The sequence below is a fragment of the Lygodium microphyllum genome, chromosome 5, assembly GCF_053477565.2.
Source record: "Lygodium microphyllum isolate KBCC chromosome 5, Lygodium_microphyllum_v1.1.10, whole genome shotgun sequence".
Lineage (NCBI taxonomy): Eukaryota > Viridiplantae > Streptophyta > Polypodiopsida > Schizaeales > Lygodiaceae > Lygodium > Lygodium microphyllum.
In genome coordinates this window covers 31,874,963-31,887,611 of record NC_141139.1, presented here as the reverse complement: position 1 = coordinate 31,887,611, position 12,649 = coordinate 31,874,963, and the positions used below count along the sequence as shown (strand labels likewise).

General features: G+C 44.3%; 1 protein-coding gene across 1 annotated transcript in view; it reads left to right on the top strand.

The window, feature by feature from the left end:
* Window positions 1-12,649, top strand: part of LOC148035659 (putative serine protease EDA2) — a 185,661-nt gene that overhangs the window by 137,898 nt on the left and 35,114 nt on the right. Inside the window, exon 8 of the mRNA XM_087677664.1 lies at window positions 3,359-3,467. Coding sequence (XP_087533790.1) covers window positions 3,359-3,467 — 109 coding nt within the window. The remainder of the gene's footprint in view (window positions 1-3,358; window positions 3,468-12,649) is intronic.

Below are 12,649 nucleotides of genomic sequence, written 5' to 3'. Positions count from 1 at the left end.
GGGCATGTCAAAGTGGTTTGTGTAATGGCTCATCTTCAATATTAAAGTACCATAAGGGACGCTCACCTTGAGGGCCAATGTATTCTTGTCTGTTGTACAAGAGCGCTCTAGCTCTTAGGTTCTTTGTGTTGTTTATTTTCTTTGCTGAATTGAATAGTGTGTGTGCTGTAAGTTTATGTTCATTGCCCCATAGATCAAATGTGCAAGCTGGTTTCACCATCTCAAACTATGGATGTTATGTTCGGTTTGACTCATGCCTATGCTCACATAGGAGTGTCAGTGATCTGCAATAGGACACTAGGACACTTTTTGCTCTCCGTAAGAGAGATTCTTTCCCCGGCTACATTATTCTCTATTTTGTGTGTTTATGTTACACAGTTCGGTCACTAAGCATACTTTTGGGTGTAAATGCACCTTAAGGCACTTACACAACCCTAAGGTCTAAGGGATGCACTTTTGTAATTTCACTTGCACACTTTTTGAATCTAATCGTCTGTCAAATTGTGTCTACACGCTCACTCTCTCTCTATTGTTCACTCTGTGTATTGAGCTTGGAGCTGCGATCTCTCTATCTTCAACATTTGGTATCAGAGCTTGAGGCTTGCCTGGTCCAACTCCTTGTCAACTCTCGAGGAGCTACCTACTATCTTGCCAGCTAGTAGTTGTAGCGTCACCCAGAGCCAGTGCCCGCCTATAGTGCTAGTGCCACTAGCTTGTTCAGGATGCCGCATGCTTTGTAGCACAGCAGGCTGCAGTGTCTATGCCTACCACCCTTCTCTGTCATTAGAGCAGCCAGCTCCGCATGTGCTCTAGCCAGTGCTGCTTGTGCTCCAGCCAATGCCACGAGTGCCAACAGCTCACCAGCTTGGGCAGTCTCACTTGCATTTTCGGCAATTATAGCTCGTGTTTGGCTTGTCTTTGGCTATCACAGCTATATTTTATAATTTAATTTGAAAAATCAGAGCTACAGCAAGGGGCTTCTACAGGGAAAGGTGCATTTCTGCTTCAACAAGTGCTTTTGGGCACAAATCACAGAAATTTCCTGGAATTTGGGTAAAAATTTGGGGCTTTTGCATGCTTGGCAAACATTGGCACATGTATTGAAAGCTTAGTCAGAAATTGGCTGAAATTCTGCCCATTAGATGGTCAAATTTTGGGGCTTTTGTGTTTTTTCGGTGCTGCTGAGCATTGTTCTTGCATTGGACAGCGTGCTATTGGCTGAAATCTGTAAAAATTTCAGCACACTGGGACAGTAGCAATCAAGTGTGACACGGTTTTGTTAATTACAGCTTGGTGTTTGCTGTAATTTCTGGATATTTGTAGATTTCCAAGGTATTCTAACTTTGGTTATTGCTCTTGTGCCTTTTGGAAGAGTGACATTTATCATGGCCAATCAAGGATAGAGTGAGGTATTCACTTATGTATCTAAAGAGGATAGATTGGATGGCAATAACTATTCTTTGTGGTCCTTCATGATGAAGAGAAGGTGAAGTCAACCAAGGTGCTAAGAACTCGATGCTGAATAAGTAGAAGCACCTTAGTTGGAAGAGGTGCACCAGAGAAGTATGCACCATTGTAGCATCAATGCTTGCTTGAAGCTCAGCCTCCCTTACCTCCCTTATTGCTATTACATATTAGTACCGGTATGGGTCTCCTAGGTGACTTGCAGCTCCTCCATACTAGGAGCACTAGAGAGAGGATTTGGCTTATGCAATTTAAAGGTACTATATGACCCTGCCATTGAGCCTCGCTGAGATGAAGGCATAGCCGCCTCAAAAGTGGTTTGGCCTCCTCAAGCTAACAAGGGGCCATCCTCTCCGACTCTTTGCCACAATCGATATGCACCTCCCTTTGGCTTGACTTTAGAAGAGTCAATGGTAGCTTTTGTTCAAGTAGGTGGAGAAATATGCAGAGCGTCCATTGAGGAACAATATGTCCTTTGGATGTATTTCCAAAACTCCACCTAAATCATAAGCCTGAAGTCTACTTGAAGGAGAGGAGGAAGAAGAGGAGGGAGCAATGTCCTCCATGTCAAGGGAATAGTGCTGCCTTAGAGCCCTTGGAGAAGGAGAGGTAGTGTGTGTAGGAAGCTCCTAGGATGAAGGTTGTAGAGACATTGTAGGTTAGTACATGTTGCTCATGTAAACCTAATGCTCATATTAGCTCATGATATTCTTTAGAGGAGCAGCAGCAATGGTACCATCTGATGATACAATAGGGTTCGCAAAGAAAACATAGAGAGTGAAGAATCACGACTGAAACATTGAATTCAGACAAGAACACAAATAAAGAAAAATTTGAATGAGTGAATGGTGAAAACTAGTGAACAAATCAAGTATACTGGATGTGATACAACTGATGCTCAAATGCTGCCCAACAGCCACCCTCTCTCATGGGAGCTAGCTGGTGGAGAGGGAGAGAGAGCTGTTCTTCAAAAAAATTTGAGTGCAGGAAACAACTTATGGTTGATGCCAGAGGCTGAGAAGGAAGTCGCTTGGTGTGAAACAAAACTGCAGAAGCTGACAATGCAGCAATCTTCAGGTTGGAGAGCAGTATGGAACAGCCACACAGCACTGGAGTGATGTCAAACAGAAGCACGGTAGGAGCAGCAACATAAACACAGCACCTGAAATCTGGACAACAAGGACAGCAGGCTGATCATCTTCTGAGGCAGCACTGAAATACAGCTCTAGGACGTAGAATCATTGCTGTTAGAGTATGCAAAGGATGAAGCAGCTATAGATCCAAATACAATGATGGAGAGGGCAGGGCACCAGCTTTGCTGATGGTGATATGTCCTGTCGAAGTGAAGTTTATGGTGAGGTGCTTCACTTGGCCAACATAAGAACTAGAGAAAGCCCAAATGGTAATGCACCACCTCTCTCCTTGTTAGAGAAAGTCTGTCTGTACTCTAATATATCAGCTTCTGCCAAATGCACAGAAAGAATGGCTACATAGACAGAATGCCAATTCCCACATGAGCAAATACTGTGTTTGGGTGGGTTTTCAGACTATTTGAACTTTATGGAAGTTAAGGTATGTGCTTTCGTACATATATATATTTTTCAGCAAAGTAACCATGTACTCCTAGAATTTGATTGTTAGGATTGCGCGACTTTTCCTAATTTTCATGAGGAATTCATGCAAGTTCTCTTGTTGGGCAATATTCTACAAATTTTAGTGCAATGAAACAACCATAATAAGCTTTCGAGGAAAAAAAATTGTAAAATTTCCTAAATTGCATAATGTTAAATTTGTAAGTTTCAATGAGTCACACAAATCATTTATTGACATCCATGTTTGTAACAAGGTCCCATCTTTATAATTAATTCATTATTCTTGATATTGACTTGAACAGGACATTTTTTCAGAATATGTGAGAGGATACTATCTTGGAGTCTTTGGGGCATCTATAGACACTTATGACCAGGAAAAGTTGAAGAATACAAATTCTGGACCTAGGACAGGCAAGACCATCAAAGCATTGTTTGAATAATCATGCATCTGCAGCTATCAGAATTGAAACTAACAATTGTGTTCTGCTTTTGGCACAAGAACAGTTCTTCACATTAAGTTTTATTGCAATTTTTATTTGGCTATCTTGAAGATATCTTCATGCCACATGATTTCAACACTCTTATTTCTTTTTTCTTTTCGACATTTCATCCATATATGGGTATCAAAGCTGGAGCTGTGGCTGAGAAGAAGAGAGACACTTATGTACTCAAAATAACAAGCGCAAAGAAACTTGCTGCACATGATTGAGAAAAGTGAAGATGTCACCCCTACAATGACTCAATAGTTAATTTCTGAGACAAGAGTTGAGCTTGTGATTGTTTGTGAGGGGCCTTGCCTCAGCTGTGTTGCCGCCATCCTTAACTTGCTTCTAGTCCAGATGCTTTGCCCATCTCATCAGTGTACCCTTCAGCCAGTCCTCCACCTTCGGTTAATGTCAGCTTGGCCTCACCACCTCCTCCTTGCTCCCAGTTTGCCCAGTCCTCTTACTGCAGTCTGCACCTTGCCTTTCCCACCTTTATTGTGCCCGTCTCTCCTTAATCTTCTTCTCTTCCCTACCTGCATTGTCCTCTCCTCCCAGCCCATCTGCTCTGCTTCTGTTCTCTTCCAAGCCAGCCACTACTTATACTCTTCCTAGCTTGGCACTGCCCTTCCTCTCCTCCTCACCCTTCGCGCCCTCTCCCTCAGCCCTTCTCTTCACCTTCTCCTTTCCTTTCCTTGCTAGTCTCCTTCTCCTACTCTCTGTTAGGCCTTCAGCCCATGCATTCCTAGTTGGGTTCCTTCACCTTCTCTCTCTTAGGCCTTCAGGTCCTCCCTTTCAGCCTTTGCACCCCTCATCCTTCTATGCCCAACCTTTTACTTCCTCCAACCTTTTTTGCCCTTGCCTGCATGGCCACAACACCGGTCTCTAAGTTGTAGATCCATGCCCTATTGTTGCTCATTCATCAAGCTTGAGCCTCAAGGGTGTACTTTCTTTTTCACCCCCAAGAGAGCATTCGCAGCAGTCCCTCCCTAGGCCTGTTGGTGGACTCCATGAGCATGGAGGAAGCCAGAAATTTACTATGTGGTTTTCGGTAGAACTCTCCTTTATTAGCAAAGTCATTTCAGGCCTCAACCTCAAAGAATTAGCTGACAATTTTGCTAGAGAACTAGGTGACAAAGGGAGGATCCTTCACTAAGGATGCATTTGATGCCAAATTTTAGAGTAGTCTCCATTACACGCCAACCAATGTGTTCTAGCATGTGGGGTTCTTCTTAGAGACAAATCTCCTTCATCGTTGTTACGTATGAAAGGTACGATAAAATACGGTACTAAATGGTACCTTATGATTTTATAAGGTACGGTATGATATTTGTACAAAAAAAAAAATAACGTGATTTAAAAAAAACCATAAATCATTAAATGATAGAAAACATGTTTATCGTAGAAATAGCCATTTCATTACAAAATAAGATGAATACATGAGGGTGACCATCATGGTTGCATAGGCTGCATAAAACATGCGATATAATTACGGTCTAGATTCTTGTGTGTCACAGTGGTATCATGCATGTGGATACAATAATAGTAGATACAAAAAAGAGAGAGACCTATAAATCTATGATGAGGCATCACTATCATTATTATGATCATCGTCATTATCAAAACCGTCTAAGCGCTTATCAAGAGAGTCTAAAGATGACTCCTCGGCTTTAGATGACGAGACACACTCATACTCATTCTCACTGATGAGATTACCATCATCATCAAATGATGGCTCCCTAGGTGGCAGCTATGTAGGCAAGGAGGGATGTCATTATGAGACATAGGATGTGAGTTACTAGAGCCCCACCTTACATATGTCAACATATGTCTGTAAGCCACTCGAACCACCCCTCCTTGATGTTGGAGGGTGTCGAACAACCATGTCCCTGTTATGACCTACTCGAACTCCTCGCCTATGAGCACATTGACTGCGAGTGTCAGGACTATTTGCTGCTATAAGCTCTCTATAGAGCTTTGCAAAAATCATCTCCTTCTCCTTGTCCACCTCCTTATCTATACTCGGAAAAGTGTCGCCCTTCAACTTGAATGTATCAACATTCACCTACACAATGCCGTAATGCATGTAAGATTGATCATTGTAAATGCTAAAGTCTAAATTGTAAAGTACTAAACTTCAAAGTTCAAAGTTTAAAAGTTAAAAACAACAAATTTTAAATGTTATGGTTAAGTGTTTAAACTTTATGTGCTTCCGACTACCCATGCTCATTATAGCCCTCATCATGCGTAAGTTAGTGCGGCAATATACTAGCCGCTCTAACTGTCGTGTGCTAAGCCGATTGTGAATCTTTGTGTGAATGAGAGAATAGACACTCAAGTTTCTCTCATATGCACCCAAAGAGCAATCTTGGGCAAGGATCCTCATGGCTAAGGGCTGAAGGGTCTCCAGAGCCTATCCAAATTTTTGCCACCAAAATAAAGACTTCATAAGTGACTCTCTCCTCCAAGAAGTGGGAGAACCAAAAGCTACATGTCCTCTCTAATTTGCATAGCATCCTATCTCCTTGAGCATTGCATTGTCATTATCCACAAGGACCACACTAGTCAAATAAGCAAGTTGGTCCGAACGGAGCTCTCTATCATTGATGACCACTAGCGACTTGTAGACCGTATGTACCAATGCGGCAAAATCATGGATGGGCTTATGTATCCATGCCCATCTCCTATCTGCTATCTCTAAAACATGTGTACGCTGTGTGTCTGTGATCACTGTACAAGCACGTGCCTCCACCAATGCTGCTCTAAAGAAGTGAACGAGAAGGCCCATGGTGGACCCCTCGCAATCACTTATACATAACACCCTATAAAAGGGAGTTACGACAATAACAATGGCACAGAGTTTTTGCCAAAACTGCTCATTAAGGCACAAGCACTGCATGGCTTTAGTCTCCTCTATCTCGTGCTCATCCCACTCATTTCATAGAGTAGACACCACTGTCTGGCGCAAGGTGGCGCAAGGCGGACCGCATCTCATTAAGACGCTCTAGCAGTAACCACATGTAAGCAAAGCGAGCTAAAGAGGGCTTCTTTAACTCTAGTGTGCTATGCTCATGATATATGGCAAGCACGTTTACCTTTGTCATGAAGAAGGTGACAATTGGTGTAGATTTGCGGGCCATCCTCTTCACCCACTTGAGCTTCCCAATGTCCTCCATGAGCAAGTCCAAACAATGACTTGCACATGGAGTCTACACAATCGTGGGAAACTTGGCCTCAAGCAAACGGCCCATGTGGCGATAATTCGATGTATTGATGGTAACAACTTGCACCATATTCAAGGGGCCTACCTACAACCACAATTTACAAATTACAAGTAAGTATACTAACAATACTTGGAGGTTAGAGAGAGAAAGAGAGACTTGAGAGTTGAGGCTTTCAAGTTTCAACTTTCAAGATTGAAGAATAAAGAGAGATGGGGTTGGAATTCGGGGGAAAAGAGAGAATTGAGATAGATATTAGAGAGAATTTAGAAATTAGAATAGGGAGATAGATAGTTATGCATAAATCAATTATAATAATGAAAGAAAGTGAAACAAATTTAAAAGGCAATGACAAATGTATACCTCAATGATAGCTCGCCGAATGTGGTGGTAGATGAATGCGCATGTCGTTTTCCTCACCCTCTTGCCGGTATCTATAGCCCGCAAAAAGTAAGTGCCTAGTGGACATGAGATGAGTATGCTGATGATGCCCCGCTTCTTGTGATCACTCCATCCATCACTGAGAATGGAGCAACCATATTTTATCTATGCGGCCCGAATAGGTTCAAGGGCTCTATCAATCCTCTCCTTCTCTTTATTAATCTTTTTTGTCCTCATATCGTTGGATGTGACACTGGTCCATCCTTCACATGGACTCACATTGGCAATAGCCTATACCATCTTCTTCCATTGCTCTTGCTTTAGGACATTGAATGCAAGATTACACTCAATCACCGTATGTGCAATTTCAATGTCCGGAAGCAACGCCTTTCTCTAAGAAAGGCAATCGATCCATGCACATGACCAGGAGCTTGAGAGAGAGAGGATTGTCTCTCTAGCATTGCATGATCCTCCACTCTTTGCCTTTTACTGGAGCCGGATGTGGATGTGGAGCCCCCACCACAATGTGATTAATTTTCAATCACATGATTAAGTAAATTTTGCACATGTGAGATGCAACTGGGATTAGAGTAAATTTATAAGCCCGGGACCCGAGAAAATCACAGGACGCCAAAGGCAAAAGTTGTTATAAGTTATGTTGCAGAGATACTTGGTGGTATCTGGTGTCAATTGTTGGCCTAGGACATTCATTTGGCCATAAGTGCCAGTTTTGGTGACACTAGAGAAGTGGTATTGAATGGTACCTAACGCCAATCTAATGGTCAAAGATAGCACAAAGACACTCAGGAATGGAAGTTGACTAGCCAATTTAATTACTGGCCAGCCAGATTATTTTTCAGGGCACCCAAATAATTATTAGATTAATTTTAAGTATTTAAAGATTGAAAATTAATATGTAATTATGGATAAGGCTGGAAAAATACTTTTGGGAAGGCTGTCACTGTGTCAAAAATGCCCATGCAAGACTGGAAAACGTCTTTAGAGGCTGGAGGGAGGCATTTTTAGTGTATTCAGCTTGCAAGAGAGAGGGAGGAGATGCTCGTGGAGGAGCTTTTGAGGTAGTGAGAGGCAGGAGAAGACCAATCAACAGGAGGATGACAGTATCTACAGGCTGTTGAGACAGAGCAACAACACTAAATGACTGATTTTCTTCAGTTCTTTGCATCTACAAGTTGTTGTGGCAGGGCAATAGCTGCATTTGACTGATTTTCAATCATTCTTCATGACAAAACTCTGAATTTTCTCTCTCTACAGCTTTCTCTCTCATCTCCCAGCCATTTCACAACCTTGCTTCGAAGATCTCAACGTTTAGACCCTTGGAGGCTGAGAAATTGCAAATTTCTCTGTTGTAAACCGTAATTTATAGTAGAAATTGGGGTTTAGGAGCAGCCTCGAGAAGTGTGCTAGAAATTGGAAGCTCCAAGACTTGGGTTCAACAAATAAAGCCAAAGAAATACTGAAAGGGGCGTCAATTTTGGGGCCTATCAGGTGTGCATTGTCCAAGATCAGTAGGTAAATTTGTATTTTCAGATTTGCATTAATTGTTTGTTGCTGTAATTAAGTTGTAATCAGGGATTTACCACCCATGCACGGAAGGAAGGCTGGTTACATCTGTGCTCTCAAGACATCATATCTCAAATGGCTACTGCTTCTTTTGTACAACAAGCGAAGAAACTTCTCATCATCTTTTTCTTTCTTGTCGGGTGGCAAAAAAGTTTGGTCTTTGCTGTCTGCTTTTTGGTCTCGAGTGATAGGGCTGTTGACACTTCAAAAGGACTAGGTCTTTGGATAGCCCGAATTCTGAAATCCTATGCCACCACGTATAAAATTTCTCTTGGGCTTCTTGAGCTTTTGGGGCTGTTGGCACATACGGACTATGCAGAATGCTTTCATTTTTTATTCCTCTTTTGGAGTGCAAAGTTATATCACCCACTTGCGAGGCCGTCTGCATTGGCAACTAGACATCATTGAGCCAACAGATTTCTTCCTAGACAGGATTTCTTCGTTAGCACATTGCAGTTTCTTTGATTCCCTTGTTGGCCATATAGACCATTTTTACTTGTAGTCGTGTTGCACTTTTGAATTTTGTGTTTTGGTAATTATTACAATTACCCTTCACGAAAAAAAGAGCATGTACTTGACTCCAAATTGACCTATGAGAGAGAAATGATCAGTACTATTGATTCGTGGTAGACCATATCATGGATAAGCAAAAGCAAAATGAAAATAACCTGAAAGGTGACATGAAGTCGTAGTTACCAAGAACGGGGAATGGAACCCCCCGGAATGGGGGGAATGCCCAAAGTTAGGGAACGGGAACGGAGGAATCGGCATATATATATATATATATATATATATATATATATATATATATATATAGAGAGAGAGAGAGAGAGAGAGAGAGAGAGAGAGAGAGAGAGAGAGAGAGAGAGAGAGAGAGAGAGAGAGAGAGAGAGAGAGAGAGAGAGAGAGAGAGAGAGAGAGAGAGAGAGAGAGAGAGAGAGAGAGAGAGAGAGAGAGAGAGAGAGAGAGAGAGAGAGAGAGAGAGAGAGAGAGAGAGAGAGAGAGAGAGAGAGAGAGAGAGAGGCCCATGTTGAAGGATGCGATGGCAGTTGTGGGAACAGTGCTGGTCCCCCCAAGCCTCAGGGCGATGAACCGCAACCGTTTATGCATGCTCTGGGACACGGCCAGGAAAAGGCCCGCGTGGCTTCGCCTCAATTGTTCGGGCATGCATCCTTTGTATTTTCGCTTAAAATGGGGCAACTTTGCGGGCCACTGCTTTTCATGTGGAAAACTGGGGCATTTCATGGCCGAATGCCCTGAAAAGCAGACGTCTTCGGAGGATGCACAGGTTGCGCTGCCCAAGGACGACATGGTGCTTGATGCCACGCCCCAGGAAGCCCTTCAGTCTCCTCATGTCATGGATAAAGGCAAACAACAGGTCCTGAGTGTGGATTCCGGTCGCACTGACTGGGTTGAGGCACGTCCTAAAAAAGGTAAATAGTTGGATGCAGGCCTGGCAGATCCTGGGCCTCCCGCTTCCCAGGATTCCGTGCGCACGTATACGCACCGGAAAGACATGGCCACTTCACAGCAGGCTGCGCGTCCTACGGCCCCATCGGGCCCCCGCAATCAGTCTCCAAGGAGAGCCTACACCGACGGCCCCAGAGGCCCACCTGCCAAGCTGGCGTTCGATGCCAAAGGAAATGTTATTACACCCTGGGATCGGCGTTATCCCCGCCCCTCTCCCAAGGTAGTGGATTTCCCTTCTACCTCCAAAGCAGGTCGCCAGAATTCTTTCGCAGTATTGGCTGATTTTCTGGATGAGGGTGTCCTGGATGCTCTCGCGGAAAAGGTGAAATCGAGGTAGCAGGCGCCTCGTTCCTGACTTCCTTCTTTGAGAATACATGAAGATAGCCACGTGGAATGTGCGAGGCATTTGCTCTCGCCATAAGCAACATGCCATGTGGACCGTCTTGCACGAGAATCAGTGGGATGTATTGTGTGCAGTTGAGCACAAAAGTCACGGTGAAGCAGGAAAAGTGATAGATTGTCATGGATTTCGTCTGTTTTATGCAGGGACTCATGCTTCGCACTATTCGGGCGTGCTGATGATTGTCCATGAGAAATATCAGCCTGTCCTTGTTAAAAATGATGTGCAGGGCCGGTTTTTGGTGATCGAAGTCTTATTTGAAGGAGAGATTTTATGGCTGTTGGGCCTCTATGCTCCGAATGATCCCGCATCCCGACGGGATCTTTGGTCCACTTTGCAAGGCTCCATGTCACTCGGCCGAAGGGGGTTCTTGATGGGCGATTTCAATATGTGTGTTGACTCTTCGCAGTCCACTTCAGGGCATTCGGTAATGGATACGCTGGAAAGCCGGGTGTGGAATTCCTTTGCTTTGCACGTGCTCAAGCAAGATCTTTGGTCGTGGCTTCACCCTTCTTTTTCAGGGTTTACTTTTCATTCCGCACAATATGCAACTACCTGGTCGCGACTGGACAGAATATATATCATGCAGGGAGATGATTTTCTTCCCGAGATGCTGGAGATGAAGGTCTTGCGGCAATATGCGTTGTCGGACCATTTCCCCCTCCAGCTTGAGATGCGAGCACACTCTATTGCACCTTTTGTGCAATTCCTGGATAGGCTCCCTTTACGTTTCAACTCCTCTTATTTGAAGCATTCAATTTTCCAGGGCTATATGCAGCAGCTGATTGAGAGGTTCTTATTGGACTTTGCCTCGGAGGGCTTGCCTTCATTTGCACGACTGCTCTCCAATGTGCAGCGAGTTGCTCGCCAGTATGGGATCCATCATGCCTCGCTTTGTCGCCGGCGTCGACATGCAGCAGAAGACCTACTGGCGTTGGTCCGTTCCTTGCTCCTGGATTCCCCTGATGATGATTTTCTGCTGTCTCTGGAGAGGCGGTTGGCCCATCTTATTCAAGTGTTTCAGTTGAAATCTTATCAACAGGCCAAGCTGCACAACTTGACGGACACAATGCAAGACAGCGCCTGCCAGTCTCATAATTTCTTTCGCGCCTTGCATGAGTCTCCAGCTCGCGAAAATATGACCAGACTCCAGGATTCGGAAGGTCGCATGGTCACGGATCCGCAGACCATTGTCACTATGTGCAGAAACTATTTTATGGACCTCCTTGGTTCCTCTTCCTCGCCTTCTAGCCAGGTTACGCTTGCCCGTTCGGTCTTCTATCAACTGGTCCGCCAGCAGGTTCCACTTGATATGCAAGCCGCTTTGGAGACGAATATTTGCGAGGAAGAGGTTATGGACGTTTTGTTGCACTTGTCGAATGATAAAAGTCCTGGCTGGGATGGTCTCACTAATGAATTCTTTCAGACCTCGGCCACGCAGTTGGTGAAGCCATTGGTGGCCATGTTTCAGCAAGTGTGGGAAACGGGGGTCATGCCCTCCTCATGGAAAGAAGGCCTTATGAAACTAATTCCAAAGGTCCCTTCGCCGTCAAAGTTGCAACACTGGAGACCAATCTCTTTGATGGGCTCCATGTATAAAATCTACGCCAAAGTGCTGGCGAATCGGCTTCACAAGCACCTTCCAGCTATTGTGCATCCTCTCCAATATGGCTTCATTAAGGGCCGCAACATTCTGCATAATATCTTAAATGTGCAAATGGCGATTGACTATGCGCGGCACTCCGGTCAGCAAGTGGTATTGATCCAATTGGACTTGGAAAAGGCGTTTGATTATGTGGATTGGTCGTTTATTGCAGACCTCATGTCGGCTATGGGCTTTGGTACCCGCATGTCCCGACTAATCTACACCATTAGTGCTGAGGCTTCCTCCAGAGTTATGCTTAATGGTGGAGTTACAGAGCCATTTGTCCTTGCGCGCTCGGTCAGACAGGGTTGTCCTTTGAGCCCGCTCTTTTTTGCCCTAGCGACTCACCCGGTCCTTTCAATGTTATCCTCCATGGCAGCATCTGCTCAGCTGGCCGGGCTGTCTCTTCC